The sequence below is a fragment of the Capra hircus genome, chromosome 11 (assembly GCF_001704415.2).
Source record: "Capra hircus breed San Clemente chromosome 11, ASM170441v1, whole genome shotgun sequence".
In the NCBI taxonomy this organism is placed as follows: domain Eukaryota; kingdom Metazoa; phylum Chordata; class Mammalia; order Artiodactyla; family Bovidae; genus Capra; species Capra hircus.
Genome location: NC_030818.1, coordinates 72308332 through 72335992, shown reverse-complemented (window position 1 = coordinate 72335992; position 27661 = coordinate 72308332). Strand labels below are relative to the sequence as shown.

Sequence of the window (27661 nt, the reverse complement as noted above, 5' to 3'; positions counted from 1 at the left end):
CTTGAAATCTCTAACAAGCTGATGCCCACAGAGCACCAATGGTGCACCAGGGACCACAGTTTGAGAGCCTTTCACCTTCATGCATTGGAGAAGGAAGTGGCAGCCCACTCCAGTGTTCTTGCCTGGAGAACCCCAGGGACGGGGGAGCCTCGTGGGCTGCCATCTATGGAGTCGCACAGAGTCGGACACAACTGAAGCGACTTAGCAGCAGCAGAGCAGAGAATGAATGAACTGTGGGGGTGGGACTGCATTCCAGGCAGAAGGTGAGTAGAGAGCTGCCCAGGACTCCCAACCAGGGGACCAGAGAAGACAGGGCTGGAGAGGGAGGGCCCACTGATGAGCTTGACAAGTGGTGGGAAGCAGGTCACGTTACAAGAACAGATGCCCTCTGGATGGGGATGTGGGGTGGGTGTATTCTTCCTTCAGGGAGACACTTTGCATATTAAACCTAAAAAATACTCTTCACTCCAGAAATACGTACTCTCCCAATTCTGGGAATATGCAGTCCTGTTTCTCCATTTCTGATAAAAGACCTAGTTACAAGAAAGTTTTCCCTCTTAACAGTAATAAACAGCAACCGACACTTGACCTCTGTGAGGGGGGATGAGGGGAGGGTAAGGACATGCTCACACCCACTGGCCCGAGGTGGGGGCGCCTCTGCTCAGCTCCAGCTGTAGGTTGCTGCACGGGAACATGGACTCAGGGTTGCCAAAAGAAGCCAGAAATCCCAATTTGCTTGTGTGGAACATCCCAACTTTAAAATCTTGAGTTTAGTTCTGTTCCAGAAAAATCTTGAGTACTAACTCAAAAATGTTTCCAACACTGTGAGTGCTAAACCGTTCAAGTCTGCAAGGCAAGTCCGGCCACTGGGTGTCTCGTTTGTGACCGCTCGTTTGTGTCTCTAGCTCGTTTGTGACTAGCTCGTTTGTGAGCTAGGGGTTGGAGAGACCAGGGCTGCTTTCCAAGAGTCTGAGTGCAGCAGTGTCAGCGATGGACTAAAGCAAGGGAGAGCCTGGAGGCTGACGGGCCCCCTAGGAGGCTCTTGCTCGCCTTGGCCAGAGAGAATGGATATGTAGAAACCCCAAGGCAGCAGGCACATTGGAGGGCAGCGCTGACTTGCTGAATGATGGACTTTGAGGATGAAGGGGAGGAGCTATCTGGACTGACCCCACAGGTTTCCAGCATGGGTGATGGGGTGACTGGTAGTGACATTCACTGGGATAACAAATACAGAAGCAGAGCATGTATTAAGGGAAGTTTCTGTATAAGCGAAATCCAGGTGTCTGTGGATCCATCAGCAAGCCACAGGGATATCGAGTTTGAAGTCAGAGCAGATGTGAAGATGAGTCAGCTTTCTAGAACCCAAATCTGGTCAAATCTGCTTAAAATCCTCTAATGGCTTCCCTTGTTTAAACAGACTCCTCTTCATGGTAAACAAAGCCCTGGGCAACCAGCCCCTTTGGGCCTCTTTGTACCACACCCCAACATGAACACCATTTCCCCTGCCTGCTGAACAACTCAGAGTCCCAGCAATAAGCCATAACTTTGTTCTTGCTAGTCCTGGGGCCTGCACAGCTCTTCCACCCCATCCCCCCATACATTCAGAAAATTCCTACCCCTTTCAGACTGTTCTGAAGTCTTCGCTGACCCTGTCAAGCAGAAAAGGTCACCCCTTTCTTTGTGCCACCCCTGAACTCTGCTTGTCCTGCTCTTCCTGCCCCATCACTCCCTGCTCTGGACATCTGCCTGTCTGTAAATTCTTTGGAGGCATAGACCACTTCTGACTTCACCACTTCTTAGCGCAGGTCCATTGTATAGTGTGTGTGTGTGTGTGTGTGTGCATGTGCGTGTGTGCGCGCACGCGCGCTCAGTCATGTCCAACTTTGCAACTCCATGGACTGCAGCACGCCATGCTTCCCTGTCCTTCAGTATCTCCCAGAGTTTGCTCAAACTCATGTCCATTGAGTCAGTGATGTTATCTAACCGTCTCATCCTCTGCTGCCCCCTTCTCCTGTTGCCCTCAATCTTTCCCAGCATCAGGGTCTTTCCTGCTGAGTCGGCTCTTCGCATCAGGTGCCCAAAATATTGGAACTTGTGGGGTTGCAAAGAGTTGGACACAACTGAGCAACTGAGTAACAACAAAGTGGTAAAGAATCTGCCTGCCAGTGCAGGAGACACAAGAGACACAGGTTCAGTTCCTGGGTCCGAAAGATCCCGCAGAGTAGGGAGTGGCGCCCCACTCCAGTATTCTTGCCTGGAAAATTCCATGGACAGTCAGACACAGCGGAGCACACACACACACCCTGTATAGTGTGTGTGTGTGCTCCTCGTGTCTGACTCTGTGGCCCCATGGACTATAGCCTGCCAGGCTCCTCTGTATGTAGGATTCTCCACACAAGAATACTAGAATGGGTTGCCATTCCCTTCTCCAGGAGATCTTATAGTAGGTACTCACCAGATGTTCAAGGGTGAGTAAGTACCCCTTCTCCAGGAGGTAAGCTGCTAGTCTGGAGGAAGATGCTTCTCGTTTTTCCAGGGACCCTCCAGCCCCTTCTCTCCTTTGGGCCCAAGAACAGCACAAGGCCCCCAGGAGCTGACCTTGCCTTTCCTCTTTCTTTGCAGCTGGGGCATGGCCGTCAATGTGTACTCCACATCTGTGACCAGTGAAAATCTGAGTCGCCATGATATGCTTGCATGGGTCAACGACTCCCTGCACCTCAACTATACCAAGATAGAACAGCTCTGCTCAGGTTGGAGGCTGGGAACGGGGAAGGGGGGCTACGGAGGGGAGGGCAGCGAAGGCGGGAGGCAGAACAGCCTCAGTGGACATTGAGGATTAAGGAGGCCTGCAGAGCCCTCAACTAGCCAAGGTTCTGGAGTTGAAGGAAGGAAATGGGGGTCTCCATGTGGTGGGAAAAGTCCAAAGCAAAGGGCAGCAGAAGTACAGTGCAGGGCTCCAGGAGAGGCAAGCAGTGAACCTGAGATCACCGGCACCAGGTCCAGCCCAGCCACTCAGGAGGTCCCGGTCTCAGCTCTTCCTGTAGTGCAACCCTGGGCAAGTCAGCACCCCTCTCTAGGTCTCAGTTTTGCTGTCCATAAATGGAGATGACATCAGCTGTATAAGTAGGGTTGCTGTTAGGACTGAATGCCATACATGCAGTGTTTGATATGGTGTGTGCATGCTAAGTCGATTCAGTCATGGCCTACTCTTTGCAACCCTGTGGACTGTAGCCCACCGGGCTCCTCTGTCCATGGGGTTTGAGTGGGTTGCCACGCCCTCTTCCAGTGGATCTATCCAACACAGGGATCAAACCTGCATCTGCTGCACTGCAGGCGGATTCCTTAACCCCTGAACCACCAGGGGAAGCCGTGTTTGATATGGTGCTGGTACCTCATTGTATCATTATATAGTAATTGCTCCCATTCTTGGGAATTCTGGTTGTGCCTATCCTGCAAGTATTGTAGAAAGAAATGGCAACCCACTCCAGTCTTCTTGCCTGGAGAATTCCATGAACAGAGGAGCCTGGCAGGCTGCAGTCCATGGAGTCACAGAGAGTTGGACATGACTGAGTGACTTTCCCTTCACTAATGTGCAAGTATGACTGGCCCTGGCCCCAAAGAAAGAGAAGAGGAGATGGGGAGGTTTGAGGGAGTAGCCCCAGTGGGCCCAGGAAAGTGAAAGCAAGCTGCCCATGTTGCTCCGCAGGGGCAGCCTACTGCCAGTTCATGGACATGCTCTTCCCTGGCTGTGTGCACTTGAGGAAGGTGAAGTTCCAGGCCAAGCTAGAGCACGAATACATCCATAACTTCAAGGTGCTGCAAGCAGCTTTCAAGAAGATGGGTGTTGACAAAGTAGGTGCCTGCACTCTGAGGGTCCCCCAAGGAGCTCTGTGACCCCAGGGAAGAAGATGGCCCGCAGCAGGGGCCGCTGGGGTCCTTCCAGCTCTGATGCCACTTTCCTCCCACTGCCTCTCTAGGGGGAGTGCTTCCCCAGCTCAAGGCTCAGTGGAAAACCCCACAACATTTGACACCCCATCCTGACCCCGTTCCCATCCCGACCGCGTTCCCATCCCTTCCTCCTCTCTGGATCCTACACTTGAGCGTCTCGGTGTACTGCTTCTGTAAAGTTCCTCCTCTGTAGGGCCCAAGAAGTCTCTTGGCTCACTGCTGCCTCGATGGCCCAGGACCCCGGTTCCAGCAACCCCTGCCCCACGTGCAGGGAGCAGCACCAAGGGACATCTCCCCACGTACTTCCTCCTGTGTCTGGAGGAAAGGGCTGTCTCTGGACCCTGGGCGGGGGGCTCTGGAGCCTATGCATTGGCTCTGTTGGCACGGGAAGGGGGCAGCCCCGGAGAAGGTGGGGCCACTGCAGCCCCAGGGCTGGCCTTCCTGACAGCAGCGGCCCTCCCTCAAAGGACGGCAGCTGTGCAGCAGCCGGAGGTTAAAGTTCTCTGCTTCTGTGGTCTATTTCAGATCATTCCTGTAGAGAAATTAGTGAAAGGAAAATTCCAAGATAATTTTGAGTTTATTCAGTGGTTTAAGAAATTCTTTGACGCAAACTATGATGGAAAGGATTACAACCCTCTGCTGGCGCGGCAGGGCCAGGACGTAGCACCACCTCCTAACCCAGGTGATCAGATCTTCAACAAATCCAAGAAACTCATTGGCACAGCAGGTAACGTGCCCGAGCTGGGGAGAGGGTGTGGGGGGCCGGGCCGGCGGGGCTCTACAGCCAGGACCGCCCCCTGGGCCACCGGCCCGCCCGGCCCCCGCCAGCCTAAAGGAGACTGTTATCACGGAGTTCAGATGACGCCGCCTGCTGCCCACTTAGACCAGGGGGAGTCACAGTGGGAGGAGAGCCCCCGGAGCCCGCTCAGGTGGCTGCTGGTGGTGGGAGACCCAAGCTACTTCTTCTTGCCGCCCAAGCTAACTCGCTGACCTTGAGGTGACGGGGCAGCCCATGGCACAGTTCCTGTGTCCAGGTCATCTCGGCCAAGGACCTGGGGCTGGCACAAAGGACTCCTTCTGCCCTCTGCCCACCTGATTCCCCGGGGATGGGAGTTTGCCCAGCTGGACCAAATCTTCCCACGTTTCCAGAATCTCACAGCCCCAAGTCCTCAAGAGACAATCTCTAGAAATGAGGCTTTGTCTGGGTTCTAGAAGAGAAGGGGGAAAAGCAACAGGGCCTCAGGGAGACAAGAGGATTGGCCAGGGAAGAGGAGCAGCCCACCCGCGTCTGAACCCGTCATAGCAGAGCGGCTCCTCCGTGTGCGCTGCTGCCCCCTGGGCCTGCCCCCACTCTCCTGCTTGCTTTGCATTAGAGGCTCTGTCCTGGGAGCTGCCTTTAGCTGGAAAATAAGTGGCCAAAGCATGACGGTGTGCGGGGGAGGAGCTGGGATGCCCGAATCAGGCCCAGCAGAGGGTACCAAGCCCATCCTGAGGCCCGGGCAACCCACAGGGGCAGGGGAAGGTTTCTGTGGTCTCCTGCAGTCTTGAGACTCTGAAGTCACCCCCAGAGAGGGTGGCTGTGGGCTGGGGCTTCTGTTAGGAAAGACCCAGCAAGAGCCAGACTTGAGGCCCTGTGCCTGCTGCTTTTCCTTAGGCCCCAGCTGTCAGTACAGGAGGGCCCTCACCCCTCCAGCCCCACTCCCCAAATTCGCTGTCCCAGTTCCCCTCCCTCCCCACACCTTACACTTTCTTCAGCTCCCTGTCATCCCTGCTGTCCCAGGCTTGCCAGAGGGCTGCCCAGCTGCTGTGGTGTCACGTGTGGCCGTGGCTTGAGGCCTAGATGTAGAGTGGGAGAGGAGGGGAGGGCGAGAGTGCCTGCCTTTCGCATGGGCCTGCCCCGCCATCACACCAGGCTGTCTCATGCCACGTCTGTGGGCTGTGGGTTCATGCAGCCCCATCTGACTTTCCTCCTCTGGACAGTTCCACAGAGGACGTCCCCCACAGGCCCCAAAAATATGCAGACCTCCGGCCGGCTGAGCAACGTGGCTCCCCCCTGTATCCTCCGGAAGAATCCTCCGTCAGCCCGAAATGGTGGCCACGAGACTGATGCCCAGATTCTTGAGCTCAACCAGCAGGTGAATGGCGTGCGCATGGGCAGCTGAGAAAGCCAGGCCCCTGGGGCGTCAAGGCGGGAAGGGAGGCTGGCGCCGGGGTCTCTGCTTGTACACCACTTTCTCCCCCACCCGAGCAGCTACTGGATTTGAAGCTAACAGTGGATGGGCTGGAGAAGGAGCGCGACTTCTACTTCAGCAAACTTCGAGACATTGAGCTCATCTGCCAGGAACACGAAAGTGAGAACAGCCCCGTCATCTCGGGCATCATTGGCATCCTCTACGCCACGGAGGTGAGTCCTGTTGGGCACCTGATGGGCCTCTCCCATTCCCACCAGACCCTGAGACCAGAAGGGGCCTTGGGGAGCATGGGCCAGTGAGGGCAGTCGGCTGAAGGCACCAGCCCAAGGTCCTACAGAGCATGTGCAGTGGCAGGGGGCCAGAACCCAGGCCGGCTCTGAGCCACCTGCAGGAGTCCGCAGCTTCGGCCTGCCTGCCTGGCTCAGCATCTCTCTCCCTTCCACCCTCCAGGAAGGATTTGCACCCCCTGAGGACGATGAGATTGAGGAACACCAACAGGAAGACCAGGACGAGTACTGAGGGCGGCCCCAGCCCTGGCTGACTGCACGGCTTCCGTGCCTCCCCACCCTGCTCCCACCCCTACATTATAATCCTTTCCTGACAGCCAGTCGGCCGGTGCTTTGTGTCAGTGCCGCGGCATTGGGGAGCCTGGCAAGCAGGGCTTAGGGGGACGGGGCAGGTGAGCAGGCGGAGGCCCCTCTTCCTGTGGCACAGGTCCAGTGCGCAGGACCCCTGCCCACTCCCCACCCCTATTTATTTCCGTTGTCTCTATGCTGTGTCAGCCAACACTCCCCCAGGGTGCCATGGCCACCCGCCCAGCCAGCCACCCGCTCCCCTGACAGCCAGCAGCTGTATATTTGACAAAGTCATTGGTATATTTTTACTTACTGGATTTTCCTTGCACTTTACCTGTTCTTTTCCCAGGGCTGGCAGCACGGGCTCCGGGGCAGCGTGCCTGGCTTGGCTTCCCTTCCCCCGTTGCCAGGGCTGTGACTGGACTCACCAATTCTTATTTATTTTGTCTTTTGACTTCCCAGTAGTTGAGGGAAAGGCTGATGTCAGGAGAGGGATGGGGGACTGAGGGGGGGTGGTACCTAAGGCCCTGGTGGTCAGGGAGAGGGAGGGGAGCATGTGAGGGATGAAAACAACCTCCTGGCACCAGGCTCGCCCACCCTTGGCCCCCAGCACCACAGCCCGGCACTGCCCTGAGGCTCCCAGCCACTCCCCTGCAGCTTGGTTCATACCACACAGACTCTGCCCGGACCTCCTGTACGTCTGCCTTTTCTCTGCCCGCCTCCCCAACCCCAGCCCTTCGGGCCACCCAGCCTGCATATGTGTTCACTTTTATTTAAATAAACTTGTGTGGTAAAAGTCCATACTATGTCTCCCTCGACTGAGCCACAGCCTGGGTCTCAGCGCTTTTCTCTGAGCGACCCCTTCCCCGGAGGTGATAGCCACGGGGCACAGTACCACTGCCATCCTCCCCTAGGCCCAGAAAGCTTCACTGGCTTGACCCAGCCCCCATCTCCCAATGCTGGTACCAGGGCTTTAAGGGAAGGCACAGAGACCCAAACTCCCGTTGCCCGAAGAGGAACAGAATTCAAGACCATGGCTGTGATAATGGGCAACCCAGTCAAGCAGCTGTCGGGTGGCAGGGGGCCGTGGCTGAGAAGTGCCTTGTTTCTGTCCCTTTGGGCCAGTATGACCACATACTGTCCACTACCCTTGTCAAAGTCCACACATCCAATGTCAGTGATCCATATGGGGACAAGGGCTCACGTGACAGAGCTGAGTGGGTTACAAAGAGCAAGGGCTCTAAGCACTGAAGCCCAGGAGGAAAGCAATGTCCAAGGGGCTGCTTCCACAGAACAGGCTCTCATGGGAGCCGGGAGCTGGAAACTCTGTCCCATCATATTTGCACAGCCCTGCATTCCTGGTGCGTGCCGGCCAAGAGCCATGATAACCAGTGTCCTGAAGGTTCAACAGGGACCAAGGGCACTTAGCTGAATGTGGGTACCAGACCCATTTAAACAGTCTTGATTGCCCTTTAGAACAGCCCCTTATTTACTGAGGAAAGGACTGAGACCTACATGTGACATGATTTGCTCAAGGTGGTAAAAACCTGTACTAGAATTGAGACCTCCTGACTCATTGTTTTGTGCTCATCCCCAAAGACCACACAGGTGTGACCTCCAGAACTCTCCTCTAGCTTCTGACCAGCTATGGTAGATGTTGCCTCACGGTCCTGAGTGTGCCCAAGACACTGCTGGGATGTTGTTTCTTCCATGGCCCTGCTCCAAGACCCTCCTTCCAGACCACCAGCATTTCTCCAGTGACTCGTTAGAAACCTGAAATAAGCAAACCATGTCTGTTCATTCCTCATTCACTTCACCTTCTCCATTTGACTCATATTCCCCACATACAGAGACTTTTGAATTTCCTTATTCTCCTGTTTTTCTCCTCCAAGTTCCTAGCCTGCTTTTATTTTTATGATTAAAATTACTTTATCTTAGTGATTTTTAAATCTTACCATTTTTAATTCTTCTGCCTAATTTTAAAGGCTATTCCAGGTAGATACAGTAAAAGGAGAAGGTAGTTTCTCTGTGATGCCCAGTGTTCATCTTCAGGCTGGGACCTCACCCTGATGGTTAAATGGGTGTGGTGGGCAGAATAACGCCTCCCTCCAAAGATGTCCACATTATAATCCCCAGAACCTGTGGATATGTTAGGTTATTAATACATGGCAAAGGGGAATTAAGGTGCAGATGGAATTAAATCGCTAATCTGTTGACTTTAAAATAAGGAGGGTATCCTGGATTATCCAGAAGGGCCCAGTGTAATTGCCAAGAGTCCATAAAATTGGGATGGGCGGGGCAAGGGGTCAAAGTGATGCAATGTGAGGAGGACTTGACCCATTGCTGCTGGCTTTAAAGATGGAAGGGAGATATGAGCAAAGGAATTTGGTCAGCCTCCAGAGGCCGGGAGAGGTAAGGAAACAGATTCTCTCCTAGAGTCTCCACAAGGGACCACTGCCCTATGGATACCATATTTTACCCCAGTGAGACCCTGACAGACTTTAGCCTTCCAGAGCTATAAGACAAGAAGTTTGTGTTGTGTTAAGCCAGTAAGTTTGTGGCAATTTCTTATAGCAGCAATAGGAAACCAAGGAGGTCAACCTGCTTCAATGAGTTCACTGTTCTTGTCCCCACACCAGACAGCCACCCATCCTCTTTGACCCAGTCTTTTTTTTTTTTAACTTTTAAAAATTTTGTATTGGGGTATAGCCAATTAACAATGTTGTGATAGTTTCAGGTGAACAGCAAACAAACTCAGCCATACATATACATGTATCCATTCTCCCCAAAACTCTCCACTCAGCCATACATATACATGTATCCAGTCTCCCCCAAACTCTCCTCCCATTCAGGCTGCCACATAACATTGAGCAGAGTTCCATGTGCTACACAGTAGGTTCTTGTTGATTATCCATTTTAAATATAGCAGTACATGTCCATCCCAAACTTGACCCAGTCTTTTGATTCTTCCCTTTTACCCCATGGGTACCTGCCCAAGCCTACCCTTCATGGCTAGTGTCTAAGGTTGCTCTTTGAAGACCTAGAGCTCCAGGATGTAAAGCCACTGCCTTCTCCCCAAACTCTGGAACATTTAAGACAGTGAATTACAATTTTCTGCTTCATCTGTCTCCCACACAGGTTTCTCAAGTTCCTCTCAAGCAAGTGACGTGTGTCCTCTAGCTCCCACCTACCACTGTGCTAAGTGCTTATTAGGTGCAGAAAGGGCTTAGGAAATGCTACTGGATAAGTAAGTGAATGACTTCTATCCCGTAGGTGCCAAGGTACAATTGATGACCTGCTGGACTATTCTAAGACAGGAAATAAAGCCCCTCCCCACCCTTCTCTATATTTCTACCATGGAACACCCCCTTCTTTGCCTCTATGGAAAGCCCTTTCTGTTTCTCTTCCAAAATCAGTATCGCTTTTGTGACCATACATGTAACACAGAAGAGGTAGAACAAAGAGAAGACAGTGTCTGAGGAAAGCTAAACCAATTATGTGAAAAAAATGATTAATGCTTATCTCAAATATGGTCCTGGGCAAAAGCACTTCATTTCAGACCCTTTGACCTGAGGCAAAGTCAGCGATGGTCAGGTCTGCAGGGGCTGGAGGGCAGGCAGAAGGAAGCAAGAGGTGGTTATCTCCTACTTTCTGCCTCCAGCCCACCCCATCCTTTACCTGTCTCCACTTACTTTTCCAAAAGTAGGTATGCCATTTTCCTACTGGCTTCCCACGATCTGCAGGACAAAGGTAAAATGTGACAGGCAAGGACCTTGGCATAAGGGCTTAGGTCCCTGTCCAACCACATTACCTCCAAAATCCATGAAGCACTGTCACATTGAACTACTTCCAGTCTCCCAGACTTGCCCCGCTTTGTCCCACCTTTGTAGGCCTTTGCTTACATCAAGTCCATACACCTGGCCTGTTCTCTCCACTTGCCCTAATCCCCAACCATTGACTATTTGCCCATTCCTCAGGACACATTTCCAGTGTCATCTCCTTTAGGAAGCCTTCTCTAATCTCCTTCCCAAAGGAATTCATCACTCCCTAAACTACGCATCCTGTGGGAAGCTGGACTCTAGTTCTTACGATAAGCGCTTGCCTGGCCTGTTCCTCAGTATGGCAGGTATGAATCTCATAGTCAAATGTGGGACTGTACATTAAGTAGTAAGCTTCCCATGTGGCACTAGTGGTAAAAAGAACCATCCTGTCAATGCAAGAGACTTAAAAGATGCAGGTTTGATCCCTGGGTTGGGATGATCCCCTGGAGAAGGGCAATTCACTCCAGTATTCTTGCCTGGAGAATCCCATGGACAGAGGAGCCTGGCAGGTTACAGTCCATAGGATCACATGAAGTCAGATAGGACTGAAAAAAACTTGGCATGGCAGGGCATATGAAATAGCACATTTCCTTAATCATGATAAATCACTTCTAGTTCACGTTCACTCATACTCCTCTGCCAGGATGCTTCCAGTTTTGAGGTTTCACGTGATACAACAAGCATGGCCCAAGGGATCTCCAGAGATAGGGAGTGTCTGAGCAGGTAACCTGCTTAAGTAGTTCCTCAGGTCTTCTGTTCTTGATCGCTTCCCTGCCACACCTGGGACTTGGGACTGACTTCTGCGGAGGGAGTCAGAGCCTTTTCTTTCCCACTTCCCGCAAGGGGAAACCCAGCGCTGGCTGTCCCAGGGCCAAAACTTTTCTCTGCCTCCTTTCAAGGACTCTCCGCACTCCACTTCCTGCCCCACCCCACTCCAAACACTGCCTCAAGGCGAGGAATCCTCAAGCTCCGTCTCTCTTCCCTGTTCCTTCACAATAGCTTTTTTTAATAGCTCGTTAAACTCAAAGTTTAATCTTTAGCAACAGAAAAACTAGCACTTTCCTGGAAGGAAGGGAGCATTTCATCCACAAACTCTCCCAGGAGCTGAGAAGAATTATTTTCATTCCATCCTTTATGCACAGCTAGAACGGAAAGAAAACCAGAAACAGTTAAATTTCCACCAAGTCACCCAATACTTCCATGTTCAGTTTAGTCCAGTCGCTCAGTCGTGTCCGACTCTGCGACCCCATGAACCGCACAGGCCAGGCCTCCCTGTCCATCACCAACTCCCGGAGTCCACCCAAACCATGCCCATTGAGTCGGTGATGCCGTCCAACCATCTCATCCTCTGTCGTCCACTTCTCCTCCTGCCCGCAAACTTTCCCAGCATCAGGGTCTTTTCCAATGAGTCAGCTCTTCGCACCATGTGGCCAAAGGATTGGAGTTTCAGCTTCAGCATCAGTCCTGATCAGACCCAGGACTGATCTCCTTTAGGATGGACTGGTTGGCTCAATAAAAGTTGTCCGAAAGCAGTAGCCTCTCATCTCAATATCTTTTGCTTGGCTGTTTTGTTTTGTTTTGTTTTGCTGAGAAAGGCTCCTGACTCCGCGCCGACCCCTAGCGTGGAAGAACCCGGCAAACACCAACGACTACAAGTACCAAGCTGCCTTGCGGGTGGCGTCACGCGCCGCGAAGCCCTGCGAGGAAACGTGGCAGAGCGCGGCGCGTCCGCGCCGGACCGGAAAGCTCGGGGAGGTGGCCGTGGCGGGAGGGTCGGAACCATGGCGGCCAAGACGGCAGGTGGGGGGCGCTGGGAGGTGGTGAAGAAGGGGCGGCGGGCTGGGGCCGGCGGCAGTGGTAAAGGCGGCGGAGGGGACCGCCGGGCGCTCGGGGAGGCGAACGGAGTATGGAAGTACGACCTGACCCGTGAGTACCCACCAGCCCGCCGCCCCATGTAGCCCTCGCCCCGCCCCAGGTCTGCGGCCCACCTCCCCACCCCGGGTGGTAGCGAGCAGCTACCGGGACCCAGATGGTCCAAACACCCCTGAGCTCCTGGAGTCGCGAGCTCTCCTGCGGATCGGTACCTCCCAGTTCAGCCGGCGCTCCCCTGGCGTTTCTCTTGACCCTCACAAGAGGTAGACAGCGCGAGGGAGGTCGCCGTCCTCGCCACTCACATGAGTAAACTGAGGCCCAACGAAGTTAGACGACTTCCCCAGGATCACTTGTTTGAGGGGACCGGGATTCCGGTCTTAGGACTCTCAGCAGACAGCACACGCTCCCTGCCAGCTGTCCCCGAGCCCTATAGCCTGGCCTCGCCGGGCAGGTGTCCGGGAACTGCGGAGAGGCTGTCTGGTTCATCACAAACTGGGCCCCCGCCTTAAGTAACCTGCAGGTAGGGGGTGGGCGTGGGGACCCGGACGCTCATGAGGCCCGGCAGTGGGAGAAAATGATCCACCGTACGCATCTCCACACCCATCAGGTATTATTCCAAGCGGTGCCTGTTTCCTCAAAGCCTCCTGGAGGAGCAGAGAATGCTTGCCACTTGTTGATTATAGAACTGTCACATCAGAACCAAGAGGAACTGGCGTAGAACCAAGATGGGAAAACTGTAATTTCCCAAACTGGTAGCCACTCAATAAAGAAGCCAGCCCTCTGTGTTGGACACCACCCACCTGCCCAATTTTCCCATGCTCTGATTTCCTAATAAAGAAATGCCTTATCTCTGAAAGAGCCCATGAACTCAAGAGCTGTGGGAACTGAAAGAAGCCACCAGGAGGGGTCCTTAAGCAGGATGCAGGAAGGGGCTTTGAGGCAGGCTCCTCTCTGGAGATTAAGTGCCAGTGTGTGGGGAGGGACCACTGTTTCTGTGAGGCCCTCCTGATTCAGGGCTGCCCCCCTTTCTCTGCCTGTCATTACCCCAGCTCCAATCCAGACGACAAGCACCCTGTATGAGCGGGGCTTTGAGAAAATCATGAAGCGGCAGAATAAGGAGCAGGTTCCACCTCCTGCTGTGGAGCCTAAGAAACCGGGGAACAAGAAGCAGGCTAAGAAGGTGGCGACCCTCACCAACCAGAACCAGAAGCAGGGCCGCTTTCGCAGCCTGGAGGAGGCACTGAAAGCTGTGAGTGTGCCGAGACTTTAGGCAGGGGAAGAATGAGGACCCGAGGAGTAGAGAGGATGAAAGAAGTGGGACAGGGACGGGCTGCTGAGGGACCTGTGGGATGAGGGACACTGCTGACTCAGAGGAGGCCTTCAGGAAAGGATGGAAACCCAGTGGGATGCAGTGTCTGCGCTTAGGATAGAAAGGGAATGAGTTTATAGAGAACCATAGATTAGTGAGAGGAAAACCTGGAAAATCCAGAGATACACAGAGGGTTTAGAAAAACTGGTTCCTCCCGCCAAGGAAGGAATGATCTTTCACTTTCGGTCTTCTGTTTCTCCCCTTGAACATGTGAGGGACCCAAGAGTATTAGTTCTTGAGATCACCAGTTACAATTATCTTGTTCTCTAGTTCCTGAAGATCTGGATGCAACAAAAGTATGGCATTCCACATACTTGCATCGAAAAGCAGAAACCCTTTGTTTTTCCTGCCATCACCTAGTTCAACCATTTCCCCACCTCTACCCCATTACTCTACACCCGCAATTCACCATGAGGGGCCTGTGTTCCTGGCAGCTGGACCTGGCAGATCTGCAGAAGGAACTGGACAAGAGCCAGAGTGTGTTCTCTGGGAACCCATCTGTGTGGTTGAAGGACCTGGCCAGCTATCTCAACTACAAGCTCCAAGTACCTCCGAGTGAACCCACACTTAGCCAGCATCCTCACGGTTAGTTCTCCAGATGAGTTGAAGAAAATTCTGAAAGGGCTGTATGTAAGCGCATTACTTAGTAACTGAGCCCCATGACCCCCACTGCCCTGACTTACCCGGGTGATTTGAGCTGTCCTCAGATTAGCATGGCTTCAAAGTTTCTGGGCCTCATTGAAATAGGGAGGATGCCAGCCACAGTGCAGTGACCTCTGCCCTCACAGTTCTCAGGGAGCAAAGCAGAGCCTCAGAGCTAGCAGAGGCTTCTGGTGCTAGCTCTCATGTGAGGCCTATCGACCCCAGATTATCCCTACAGCCTGGTGAGCCGGGAGCTGCGTGGCATCATCCGAGGGCTACTGGCAAAGGCTGCAGGATCCCTGGAGCTCTTTTTTGACCACTGTCTATTCACCATGCTACAAGAACTGGATAAGACTCCAGGTGAGAGGGTTCCGTAAGAATTAGGCCAGTCCTATCTTGGGAACCTAATCCCCTTTTTCCTGCTTCTAGAGTACCTGAAGAGGTTCTGTTTTAGCAGAGAAACATGCTAATTCCAGCACTCTTGGAAAAGAAGGAGGATGCTAGGACTCCCTGGGCCTGGGTTCTGGGCTCTCAGCTGTTGAAAGGGAGATTACAGGTTTGGGGTGCTGGTTAGTATATATGGGTCTGAGAATGTGTATCTCCAGGGGAGTCACTGCATGGTTACCGCATCTGTATCCAGGCCATTCTGCAAGACAAGCCCAAGATTGTCACCACGAACCTAGGCAAGGTGAGCTCAGGGTTGTGATGGGGCCATTGGGAGGCCAGGACTGGGGAGACTGGGCAGAATTGACTCTGTTGAACCCAGTTAAGGGATGCGGGAGGTTCTGTAAGACAAGTAGTTAGCTAACGGCATTAGCACTATGTGCATATATGAGGTAGGTACCGCTATTGTTCCCATTTCATAGATGAGAAGATTGAGCCACAGAAGGGGTCAGTTACTTTGTAGAGTTGGTCAACTAGTAAGTGATAAATGTGAGTGAAGACCATAGCCTGGTGCCGGAGTCTGTGCTCTGAGTCACTCCGCCACGTTACCGCACGGCTCCATTGTCCTCTCCCAGTTGAATTCTGTCTTCTTTGGCTTTGGGGGTGCTTCTGGTGCTTTGCCCTTTCCCAACCTGCCTCCCTCACTGGTCTCCCCAGTTCCTAGAACTGCTGAGGTCCCACCAGAGCCGACCAGCCAAGTGTCTGACCATCATGTGGGCCCTGGGTCAAGCGGGTTTTACCAACCTCACCGAGGGACTGAGAGGTAAAAGAAAGAAACGTTTTGGAGCTGGAAGTTCCTCTTTAATGTCCCCAGTGGATCCAGGCTTGAGGCTTCCTCCCTGACCTTTGTCTCCACAGTGTGGCTGGGGATTATGCTGCCTGTGCTGGGCATCAAGTCTCTGTCTCCCTTCGCCATTGCATACCTGGATCGGCTGCTCCTGTGAGTAATTGGGAGTGTAGGGGAAGAGCAAGCCCAGGGTGTTTTCAGGTAGCTATTTCAGCAAAATGGGATGCTGTGATCCTGGTTTCCATAGATATGAAGAAGCATCAGGACCAGCTCCTCCCAAGTCAGAATGGTAGTGAAGAAGGAAAGGGAGGGAGCCAGGAAGTTGGGGGGATAGAGTGGAGTTTATGCCCTTTTTCTTAGATGTTCTTAGCTGGGACCGTGGCCAGGGAGGTATTCCCCAGTAAGCCTGTTTCTTTCCTCCCCCACAGGATGCACCCCAACCTCACCAAGGGCTTTGGCATGATTGGCCCCAAGGACCTCTTCCCACTTCTGGACTTTGCCTATATGCCCAACAACTCCTTGACTCCCAGGTAGGGCTGTCCCAGGGCACAACCTGCTGTGAAGGACCCCAGCAAGAGGGTTAGGACATTACATCTGTCCCTTCACCTCCTGCCACCCTCAATCTTAGATTATCAACCCACATGTTCACAGGATCGTTGAACCCTTGGAATTACATGGGCCCTCAATGGTGATTGACCTGTGGGCATTTTCTGGGGAGGGGACCCATGACTGAGCAGATTTTCCAAGAAGTCTCTGAGTCTAGAAAGATGCAGAACCATTACAAGGCCCTTCATGACCACCACCTTGGGCAGGGTGTGGACTTTGCAGCAGGTACAAGGGACACAGCACGCAAAGCCAGTTAGAGTCTATGCTCAGCTCTCCTCTCAACCCCCTCCACAGCCTGCAGGAGCAGCTATGTCAGCTATACCCACGACTGAAGGTGCTGGCATTTGGGGCAAAGCCGGAATCCACGCTACATACCTACTTCCCCTCCTTCTTGTCCAGAGCCACCCCTGGCTGCCCTCCAGAGATGAAGAAAGAGGTGAGGAGCTGGTGGGAGGTGCCTTTCTCCTTCTTGGGGTCTGTTGTGAGGTCCCTATCTGCTGACAGGCCCTGCCACTGGGAGCCTGTTTTCTCCCCTCTCTGCCCCCCTCCCCAGCTTGGTCCCAACAGCCAACTGCTGGCTCCCTTATGCTTCACCCTCGGAAGAATGGAGCTGAAAAGGCAGCCTGTTCAGATCTGACCAGTCTCTCATGGTCCCTTGCAGACAAGTGAATTTTGATCTCAGGAGCCCCTTCCTCCCCTTTACAGCCTCTTGGAGATTTTGAGGGTATGGGCACAATTTCTCCGCCCTTCAGGGTGGAGTGCTGCCTGGGGTGCCCCACTTGGCACTAAGAGGGGGAGTTAGCTCTTAGCACTCCCCACCATTGCCCAGGGTCCAGCAGTCTCTCCCTTCTATCTCCTGTGCAGCTCCTGAGAAGCCTGACCGAGTGCCTGATGGTGGACCCCCTCAGCACCAGCGTATGGCGGCAGCTCTATCCCAAGCACCTGTCACAGTCCAGGCAGGTGGGGGGGTGGGGGTCACCTGCCTCCGATCCACACAGAGAAACCTTAATTCACTTTTCGTGATGTGTCCTGTCCGAAAGCAGAAGGGGGATGTTTGTCACTGTTGTTCAGGCTCATACCTGTGGGGGCTTTGCAGGGAGGCTTCCAGGAAGCTGCTCCTCTGTGGGGGTGGAGGACGGGGCATAGAGGGTCTTTCAACCTGAAGGAGCTGGGGCCCATGGAGGACGGGAGGGGCCAGGTGGGCCTCCTGATGGGAAAGGATTGTGCTTTCCCCACAGCCTGCTGTTGGAGCACCTGCTCAGGTCCTGGGAGCGGATTCCCAAGAAGGTGAGCTGGGAAGACATGGCAGGTTAGGCCTCGTCTGGGTTCTGGGTTCGTACCCTCCGCCACTGGCCCGGCTTTCTGGGAAGGCGCTCTGTTAGCACTTCTGGCGTGGAATACTAAGCGGAATGGAAGCTCAGGGTTCCCTCGTGGGCTAAATCTTAACATTCTCAGCCTAGACTTCTCTTACTCTACAGACGCAGAAGTCTTTGCAAGAAACCATTCAGTCCTTCAAGCTTACCAACCAGGATCTACTGAGAAAGGGCAGCGGCAGCAATCAGGATGTCGTAACCTGCGACTCGGCCTGCAAGGTGCCAGCGCCCAGCCCGCTGCCCTCGCCTCCCACCACCACCCATAGACTGTTCTCCTTGTGGTCTCTGCACACCCTGGGTTGGACCTGTATAACATTCCTGCCCCACCTGCCGCTGGAGCCCCCACCACCTCTGGAGTAGTGTGAGGGCTGGATCCTCTCTGTGGAAGGCCTAGCTTGAGGCCTGCCTTAGGAGGCCAGGGCCAGCCCCTCTCCCTTCTGACCACTGCAACCTGCCCCTTCTCCTTTTAGAGTCTGTTGCAGCAGGCTCGGGGCTTCCGGCTGCCCTGGACACGGCTACTCCTGTTGGTGCTGGTCTTTGCCATAGGTTTCCTATGCCATGACTTCCGGTCACACAGCTCTTTCCAGGGTAAGCAGGGATTGGCTGGCAAAGGAGATAACCAGGGGCTTTTTGTAGGGACACAGAGCTGGATGTACCACTCCCCGCCCCCACACACACTCCAGAACAGACATTTTTCTAACAGATGTGTCTGTGCTTTGCATTGTAGAAATCCTTGCATATTCATGGTCTTATTTGAGTAGTGTTATCTTGTTTTTAATTTCTGAGGAAATTGAGGCTCAGAAAGATTTACCAATTAGCATAAGATCACAGCTAGGAAGTAGAAAGGCTGACCCTCAAACCCGAGGTTTCCTAATGCCCAAGTCCACAGCTCCACCTGGCAGCACCCTTCTTGCTCCCCTGGCCTGCATCCCTCCCTCCACATGTGCTCCAGAGCATAGTGGAGCCAGCTCTGCGACCCCGTGAGCATGTCCAGTTCTGCCCCATCCCTCACTGGGCCTGCTCTGGGGCCTGTAGTGCCTGCCTCCACAGTCTCTGCCCCACTAACCTCCCTACTCACCTGAGGCCCCCTCTCTGCAGCTTCCCTTTCTGGCCGGCTGCTTCAGTCATCTGGTGTCTTGCCTGCTGGCCAACAAGCATGCACCAAGATCTACTCCTACAGCCTTCAGGGCTACAGGTGAGACCTCCGGGGGTCGGGGTGGGAGGGGACCTGGCGGGGAGAGGGAGGCGTGGAAGAGAGAGGGCTTGCCTGTTAAGGGTGGTGATGGCATTGACAGTCAATGGGAAGCCGCTGTGGTTCTCCCCTCCCAAGGCCTCTCTTGCCCCGGCTGTTCTTAGGCCAGCCTGCTTGGGAAACTCCAGACACCTTCTTCCTCCCTCTGTGTCTCCCCTACAGCTGGCTGGAGAAGACATTGCCAGCCTGGGGCTCCCACCTGCTGACTGTGGTGAGGCCTGGCTTGCAGCTGGCCTGGGCCCACACCAATGCCACCGTCAGCTTCCTTTCTGCCCACTGTGCCTCACACCTTGCCTGGTTCAGTGACAGCCTCGCCAACCTCTTCCAGAGGGTAAGCCGGAGACACAGAGGTCGGAGAAGGCTCTGACCTCTCGCCGGATGGGCTGTGTTCTTGGGAAGGTGCAGCCCCACGTGGACTGCCTTCCCTGTCGTTCTAACCTGTCCATTCTCCATGGTCCAGGTACAGACCCAGCTCCCTGACACCCTGAACCAGCTGGTCCGTTCTCTGAGGGAGCTGCTCCTGTTTCTTTACCACAGCATCCTGCTGCCCACATGGCACATGCTGCTTGAGGCCCTGGCCCAGATCCAGGAGCATTGCCACGAGGCATGCAGGTGAGACCCTACCCCATGGCTCCAGCAGGAGGCCTGTGGCCCCAGGCCCTTTCTCCAGGGACACAGCTCCCCATTTGGTTTTCTCATTCTGCCCTGCCCCCTGCGCATCCCCTGGGCACTTTGGGATCCGGGTTGTGAGTATGAGCTAGAGCTCTTTGACTTGACACAGCTGCACATCACAATTTCCCAACCTCCAAAATGTCTGCTTTCCTCCCAGAGGCGAGGTGACTTGGGACTGCATGAAGACACAGCTCAGTGAGGCTGCCCACTGGACCTGGCTCAGACTACAGGACACCACAGTGGCTTTCTTAGACTGGGCACTTGCCATGATATCCCAGCAGTAGGCCCTGCCTCCCTGGCCACTGGGCTCTGTCTGGAGCAGACCAGTGGAGACTGTTGGGGCAGAGAGTGGCAATTCTGCAGCGGAGTCTTTGTTACTTGGTGCCTAAGTTCTATCTCCTCAGCAGGTGGTAGGCTGCCTCTGCCTCGGTTCTTCCGGTTTGGTGGCAATGAGCCCAGAGGTATCTCAGCCTCCAACCCACGACTCCACTGACCACTGCTTTGCCCGACTGCACATGGCTCCCAGCCTCTGTCCTTGGGCCTGGTAGCCTCTCTTGTCTCTGCTCTCCACTTCCTTCTTTCTCATTCTTGAAGCCTCAAACAGCTCATCTTGAAAAGGTGGACTTCAGCAAGTGGCTTCTGCATTCTGACAAATGATTCCTGCTCCCAGACCTTAACCACGGCAGAAAAAAAAAGGGACTTCTAGAAGAATCTAGAAGAATGTAGCACCACAGTGAGTGGTAGCAGCTTTGTCTCTACTGACAGTCTGGGTGTGGCTGTCCGTGGACATGGAGGCCTGGGTGGAGAGGCCTCTCACCTCAAAATGTTCAACTTAGGTCCTTCAAGGCGCCTACTGTCCCTGCCATCATGGTCCTGCATCCTTGCCCTCTGTCCCCCTTCAGTGCTGGGGAGGTCTCAACCTCCGTGTTCAGCCCTGCTCTGCTGCCCACCCCTGCCATCTGTCTGGAGAGCAGAGCCCAGGTCGTCATGTTCCTCAGGCCCAGGAAACCATCCAGCAACCTGTTGAGACAGGACACAGCATGTGGCTTGTGGATGTGCCCACTTGGTGGAATAAAGGACACAGATGTGATTTCTGGTTTTTCTCTCTGCTTCTTCATATAGAAATGCCTACAGTTGTGGACAGGACGACAAAATGTGAGCTCCTACACACTCTTTGGCCCTCTGCCCTCCCAAAGGTTGTAGCCTCTGGCTGTAGTTGAGCTTCTGGCAAGGAAAGCCTGCTTCCATCATTCTAAAGTTTGGCCTGTCAAGGGTTCTAGACACCCTACTTGCTCACTTATCGTGTCACTTGTCCTGTGATTCATGTCCCAAGATTGCCTTTGTAGCTTGAGGATTATATGCCTGGAAAAGTTGCGGAGAGTGTCCTAGAGACTTTTGGCCAGCAATCAGAGGATGCCTCCTTCCTTGCCGGGACCTTCAGTTATTAATTGGTTCATTTTATAGGCAGTGAGTGAAAGATTCAGAACTCCAAGAGACACATGAGTCAATGGTTTATCACCCATGTCCCTTTTAATTTGAGTTGAGACTACAAGTCAGCTAACTGCACGGGTTTTTTAGTTCTCGCCTGAAGTTTCTTTCCTTGAGTGTTTAAAGAATATAAGCAGTCCTAGAGGTGCACTGCCCACTTCAGCGTCCATGGGTTGAGTTCCTTTTCCATCACGAATGCCTGGGATGACTAGCAGGGGTAATGGCCAGCTGCCACTTTCCCTATCACAGGTGGCCCTGTGGTGCTGCCTCCATTTTTCAGCGCCAGGATTATCCAGCAACAAGCATAGCAAAATTTTGACACAAAGGGAAGTCATGAGGACTGTAACATCTTCCTTTCCTTGTTAGGATGTAACTTACCACACTGGGCAGAAGCCTGCTTTTGTAGTGGCAGTCAGCCATGACCATTTTTTCCCAGAAAAAAAAAAGAAACTCCACCTCACGAAGGACCAAAGTGTAGGCCTGCTGGCGGGACTGTCCACAGGTCCCCAGACATGTTCCATTGCTTCAGTTCTTTACCTAAAATCAGTTTGGGATGGCTTCAATTCTTGAGTGAATCCTAGTAACTGGCCTGAATTCAAGACAAATTGAAGAAAATGAGCCGGTGTGAGCTTGGGTTGGCACCAGTGCAGGGCCATCCCGTACAATGACTTCAAGTCCAACCGAGGCTGCTGGACTGGACTTTCAATCCAGCAACTCAGAGAATCCCACTTAAAAGTGCTTCCTTGGATTCTAGTGTGTACACTACTACCTTATTGGAGTCATCTAATTTCTAACATGTAATCCTGGGATACAACGTTTTTCTTTAACTCAGGTTAACTGGGCTCTCCACAGCCTCTCACAGGAACGCTACTGACACCTCAATCGGCATTTTTGGATAGATACCTGATACTGGAATGGTCAGAATGTTTCTTCTATCCACTGCATCTGCTATCCGTTAAAACTAGATCAGACATGTAGATATTTCACTTTAGCACAACTCTACAGGGATCCAAGCCAAGCCAGTTAGCTGCACGAGTATAGACTGGTGGAGTATACTGGTGCTGACAGGCAGGCAGGCACACTGACGACTGGTGTTACTGGAAGTCAACTGACATCTTGAAGATCACTTCTAGACATTTTAACTTTACTTTTCACACACAGCTGGAGTTCTACAGATAACACATCATGTAACTGAAGGGCAGTTTGAGTACTATTATCTCTTACTAGCTTTAGTTACTAGTTTGACCAATCTACCAACCAGACCATTCTGTCCAACAACAGCAGAATACATACAGAACACTTCTTTCCATTTATCTAAGTCTCAATGCATATTTTTGGTCTCTTTTGGCTACTTGTACCCTGTCTACAGCTTCAGCTTTAGAGCAGGGTGGGTGGAGGGGAGCCTAACTTACTATGGATAGATAATGTTGCTGGACTCATGCCTGTGGCGTTGCCAGCCTGTTCCCAAATGTCACCACTCTCAGAATGGAGCGTTGCCCACAAAGACAGGCATACCTGCTCTGCCCTATTCCAGGGTGACCCAGTTGTCAATAATACAGAAATTTCAATGGTTGGAGGACCTCTGAGCATTTTAATATGTCTTATCTCTCCTGAAGGAGTTTGGATTTAAGTGAACACTTAAAGTGATGAATTCATTTTCTAATCACCTTCCTGGTTCTGCTCCCTGAAGGACTTGAGGGTGCAAAGGACCTTGCTTTTCTGTATCTGGTGTTCCATTCTTAACCTGTGGTTTCATTGCCCAGACCGGAGGTATAAGAAAGAATTTTCATCATTCAGTGTATGAGCAAATACCTATTGAATATTTTACCTATTAGAATTAAGAGTTGAAACATGTTGGATATACCTCAGTATATACTTTTACTATTTTAGTACACAAGTTATTAATTTTTAATAGATTTTTTAATAGCAGTTTTAAGTTCACATCAAAATTCAGCAAAAAGCACCGTTTCGTTGCCCCGGCACTTCAGGTTCCCTCACTGTCAACAGCAGTGAACCTATACTGACACGCCACTATCACCCAGCACTCATCTGAAGTCTGTAGTTTACCTTAATCATGCTTTGCATGATTTCAATCTTTTTAAATTTATTGAGACATTACCTAATATGTGGGCTATCCTAGAGAATACTCCATGTACTCAGCATATGTATTCTGCTGTTGTTAGATGGAATGGTCTGGTTGGTAGGCTGGTCAAGGCCTCTGTTGCCTTATTGAGCTTATCATAAACATTATTGAAGAATTACAAAGCAGTAAGAAAAGCACTAAGCAACAATAAAAATATGGATGAAAGATACTTTATAAAAGAAATGCAAATGAACAATAGACTTGGGAGGAAAAGTCCATTTCACTGCCAAAGAGATGCAAATTTAAGATAACCACTTATTTTTGCCTTTCATGTTGACAAAAAAAAATTTTTAAGTGATTTATTCAGTGAATGCTATGATGCTGCTGCTGCTGCTAAGTCGCTTCAGTCATGTCTGACTCTGTGCGACCCCATAGATGGAAGCCCACCAGGCTCCACCATCCTTGGGATTCTCCAGGCAAGAGTACTGGAGTGGGTTGCCATTTCCTTCTCCAGAATGCTATGATAGAAACTGGTATAATGTTTCTAGGAAGTAATTTGGTAACATTTGTCAAAAGCCTAGAAAGTTTCATATTACTTTACCAAGTAGTTCCACTCCTATGAATATATTCTAGAAGATACAGAAGTAAACAGAAGTGTGAACAAAGATTTACATATAACATTTATTGTAGCAGTATTAATCATGAAAATTTTGGATATAAATTGTCCCAACAATAAGATGAATATTTCAGTAAATTTTGGTACAAAGCAGATGAGAAATGACTAGTCAAATGATGATTTAAAAAACTTTAATGACACAAAATTGCTTATTACTAATTGAGCTCAACTTATTGAAACGTGGCCTACAATAAAAAATACAGAAAATAAATGTTGACAAGGATGTGGAGAAATCAGCACCCTCTTACATTGGTGGTGGGAATGTACAATTGTTCAACAGTTGTGGAAAACTGTTTGGCAGTTCCTCAAAGAGTTAAACATACAAATACCATAAAACTCAGCAATTCCATTCCTAAGTGTACCCAAGACAAATGAAAATATAAATCCACACAGAAACTTGTACATGAATGTTTGTAGCACTATTATTTATAAAAGCCAAAAGGTGGGGAAAGACATAAACAGAAGAATGGACAACCGAATGGAATATTATTTAGCCATAAAAGGGACAAAGGACCAATACATGCTGCAATGTCCATGAGTCTCAAAACATAAGTGAAAGAAATCAAGCACGAAAGGTCACATATTTTATGGTTTTATATGAAATCTCCAGAATAAGGTAAATCCGTGGAGACAGCCAATTAGTCGTTGCCGGGGGTTGGGTGAAATGCAGATGGGAGTGCTTACTTTCAGGGTTAGCAGGTGTTCTTCCAGAGTGAGAAAAAGTTTTTCAATCAGAGAGAGGTGATCATTTGCAGAACACTATGAATGTACTAAATGATACTGAATTGTTCATATTTTAAAATAGTTAATTGTATGTTATGTGAATTTCCCTCAGAAACAAAAGCCCCAAGCAACGTAATTAAATAGCTTCTGCTTTCTAACCCCACCTTCTCCCAAGAAAGAGAGCGTGGTAAACATCGCTCCAAGAAAACCGCCCCGAGCTAATGCTCTCCAACACAATGGTAGGTAGCCTTTGCAGCAGCAGAATGAAGTTAAATCAATGGGAAGAGGTTAACCTGCTTTGTGGATGCCCACAGACGTGAACCCTGGTGTGCGTTCGGTAACAACGCAAACCTCAGATTTAAAGTTTAGCCTGTTCGTTTCCAAGGCAAACGATTCAATATCACGATAATCCAAGTCTATGCCTTGACCAGTAACGCTGAAGAAGCTGAAGTTAAACAGTTCTATGAAGACCTACAAGACCTTCTAGAACTAACACCCCAAAAAGATGTCCTTTTCATTGTAGGGGGCTGGGATGCAAAAGTAGGAAGTCAAGGAACACCTGGAGTAACAGGCAAATTTGGCCTTGGAGTACAGAATGAGGCAGGGCAAAGGCTAATAGAGTTCTGCCAAGAGAACACACTAGTCATAGCAAACACCCTCTTCCACCAACACAAGAGAAGACTCTACACATGGACATCACGAGATGGTCAACACCAAAATCAGATTGATTTTATTCTTTGTAGCCACAGATGGAGAGGCTCTATACAGTTAGCAAAAACAAGACCTTAGCAAAAACAAGACTGGGAGCTGACTGTGGCTCAGATCATGAACTCCTTATTGCCAAATTCAGACTGAAATTGAAGAAAGTGGAGAAAACCACTAGACCATTCAGGTATGACCTAAATGAAATCCCTTATGATTATATAGTGGAAATGAGAAATAGATTTAAGGGACTAGATCTGATAGACAGAGTACCTGATGAACTGTGGATGGAGGTTCGTAACATTGTACAGGAGACAGGAATCAAGACCATCCCCAAGAAAAAGAAATGCAAAAAAGCAAAATGGCTGTCTGAGGAGGACTTACAAATAGCTGTGAAAAGAAGAGAAGCGAAAAGCAAAGGGGAAAAGGAAAGATATACCCATTTGAAAGCAGAGTTCCAAAGAATATAGCAAGAAGAGATAAGAAAGCCTTCCTCAGCAATCAATGCAAAGAAATAGAGGAAAACAATAGAATGGGAAAGACTAGAGATCTCTTCAAGAAAATTAGAGATACCAAGGGAACATTTTATGCAAAGATGGGCTCGATAAAGGACAGAAATGGTATGGACCTAACAGAAGAGGAAGATATTAAGAAGACATGGCAAGAATACACAGAAGAACTATACAAAAAAGATCTTCATGACCCAGATAATCATGATGGTGTGATTACTCACCTAGAGCCAGATATCCTGGAATGTGAAGTCAAGTGGGCCTTAGGAAGCATCACTATGAACAAAGCTAGTGGAGGTGATGAGATTCCAGTTGAGCTATTTCAAATCCTGAAAGATGATGCTGTGAAAGTGCTGCACTCAATATGCCAGCAAATTTGGAAGACTCAGCAGTGGCCACAGGACTGGAAAAGGTCAGTTTTCATTCCAATCCCGAAGAAAGGCAATGCCCAAGAATGCTCCAACTACCGCACAATTGCACTCATCTCACATGCTAGTAAAGTAATGCTCAAAATTCTCCAAGCCAGGCTTCAGCAATACGTGAACCGTGAACTTCCAGATGTTCAAGCTGGTTTTAGAAAAGGCAGAGGAACCAGAGATCAAAAAAGGCAGAGGAACCAGAACCAGCATTCGCTGGATCATCGAAAAAGCAAGAGAGTTCCAGAAAAACATCTTTTTGTTTTATTGACTATGCCAAAGCCTCTGACTGTGTGGATCACAACAAACTGTGGAAAATTCTGAGAGAGATGGGAATACCAGACCACCTGACCTGCCTCTTGAGAAACCTGTATGCAGGTCAGGAAGCAACAGTTAGAACTGGACATGGAACAACAGACTGGTTCCAAATTGGGAAAGGAGTACTTCGAGGCTGTATATTGTCACCCTACTTATTTAACTTACATGCAGAGTACATCATGAGAAATGCTGGACTGGATGAAGCACAAGCTGGAATTGAGATTGCTGGGAGAAATATCAATAACCTCAGATATGGAGATGACACTACCCTTATGGCAAAAAGTGAAGAGGAACTAAAAAGCCTCTTGATGAAAGTGAAAGAGGAGAGTGAAAAAGTTGGCTTAAAGCTCAGCATTCAGAAAATTAAGACCATGGCATCCAGTCCCATCACTTCATGACAAATAGATGGGCAAACAGTGGCAACAGTGTCTGACTTTATTTTTCTGGGCTCCAATATCACTGCAGATGGTGATTGCAGCCATGAAATAAAAAGACACTTCTTGGAAGGAATGTTATGACCAACCTAGACAGCGTATTAAAAAGCAGAGACATTACTTTGCCAACAAAGGTCCGTCTAGTCAAGGGTATGGTTTTTCCAGTTGTCATGTATGGATGTGAGAGTTGGACTATAAAGAAAGCTGAGCACAGAAAAATCGGTGTTTTTGAACTGTGGTGTTGGAGAAGACTCTTGAGAGTCCCTTGGACTGCAAGGAGGTCCAACCAGTCTATCCTAAAGGAGATCAGTCCTGGGTGTTCATTGTAAGGACTGACGTTGAAGCTGAAACTCCAATCCTTTGGCCACCTGATGCGAAGAGCTGACTCATTGGAAAAGACCCTGATGCTGGGAAAGTTTGCGAGCAGGAAGAGAAGGGAATGACAGAGGATGAGGTGGTTGGACGGCATCACCGACTCAATGGACATGGGTCTGGGTGGACTCTGGGAGTTGGTGATGGGTAGGGAGGCCTGGCATGCTGCGGTTCATGGGGTCGCAGAGTCGGACACGACTGAGCGACTGAACTGAACTGAGCTGAGGGACCCCACAAAATGTCGGAGTCGCCAGGGGCTTGAAACCCTCGTCTGACCTGGATTCGTCCGGGGAGACTGTGACCCGGGGTAGCTCAGGCGGTGGTCGCAGAGCAGGCAATGGAGATCGGTCTCCCCGCACACCCACCCCGCCACACAGAAAGCCGAGC

The 27661-nt window shown here is 51.0% G+C and overlaps 2 protein-coding genes across 3 annotated transcripts in view; both read left to right on the top strand.

Annotated features, from left to right (window-relative positions):
* Positions 1-7537, top strand: part of MAPRE3 (microtubule associated protein RP/EB family member 3) — a 55362-nt gene extending 47825 nt beyond the window's left edge. The window contains exons 2-7 of one of the 2 annotated variants that reach the window (XM_018055528.1): positions 2623-2750; positions 3707-3852; positions 4474-4675; positions 5929-6083; positions 6200-6352; positions 6591-7537. In XM_018055528.1, the coding sequence (XP_017911017.1) occupies positions 2630-2750; positions 3707-3852; positions 4474-4675; positions 5929-6083; positions 6200-6352; positions 6591-6659 (846 nt within the window). In that variant the 5' untranslated portion in view covers positions 2623-2629 and the 3' untranslated portion in view covers positions 6660-7537. The remainder of the gene's footprint in view (positions 1-2622; positions 2751-3706; positions 3853-4473; positions 4676-5928; positions 6084-6199; positions 6353-6590) is intronic. The other variant, XM_018055529.1, reaches the window with a different exon arrangement.
* On the top strand, positions 12257-20643 carry TMEM214 (transmembrane protein 214). Its single transcript, XM_018055526.1, has 17 exons — positions 12257-12462; positions 13458-13657; positions 14212-14362; positions 14645-14779; positions 15025-15107; positions 15521-15626; positions 15722-15803; positions 16079-16180; positions 16551-16692; positions 17121-17212; positions 17495-17543; positions 17735-17848; positions 18100-18217; positions 18728-18824; positions 19044-19212; positions 19342-19493; positions 19711-20643. The coding sequence occupies exons 1-17, from the start codon at positions 12318-12320 to the stop codon at positions 19835-19837; spliced, it is 2064 nt and encodes a 687-aa protein (XP_017911015.1). The 5' UTR covers positions 12257-12317; the 3' UTR covers positions 19838-20643.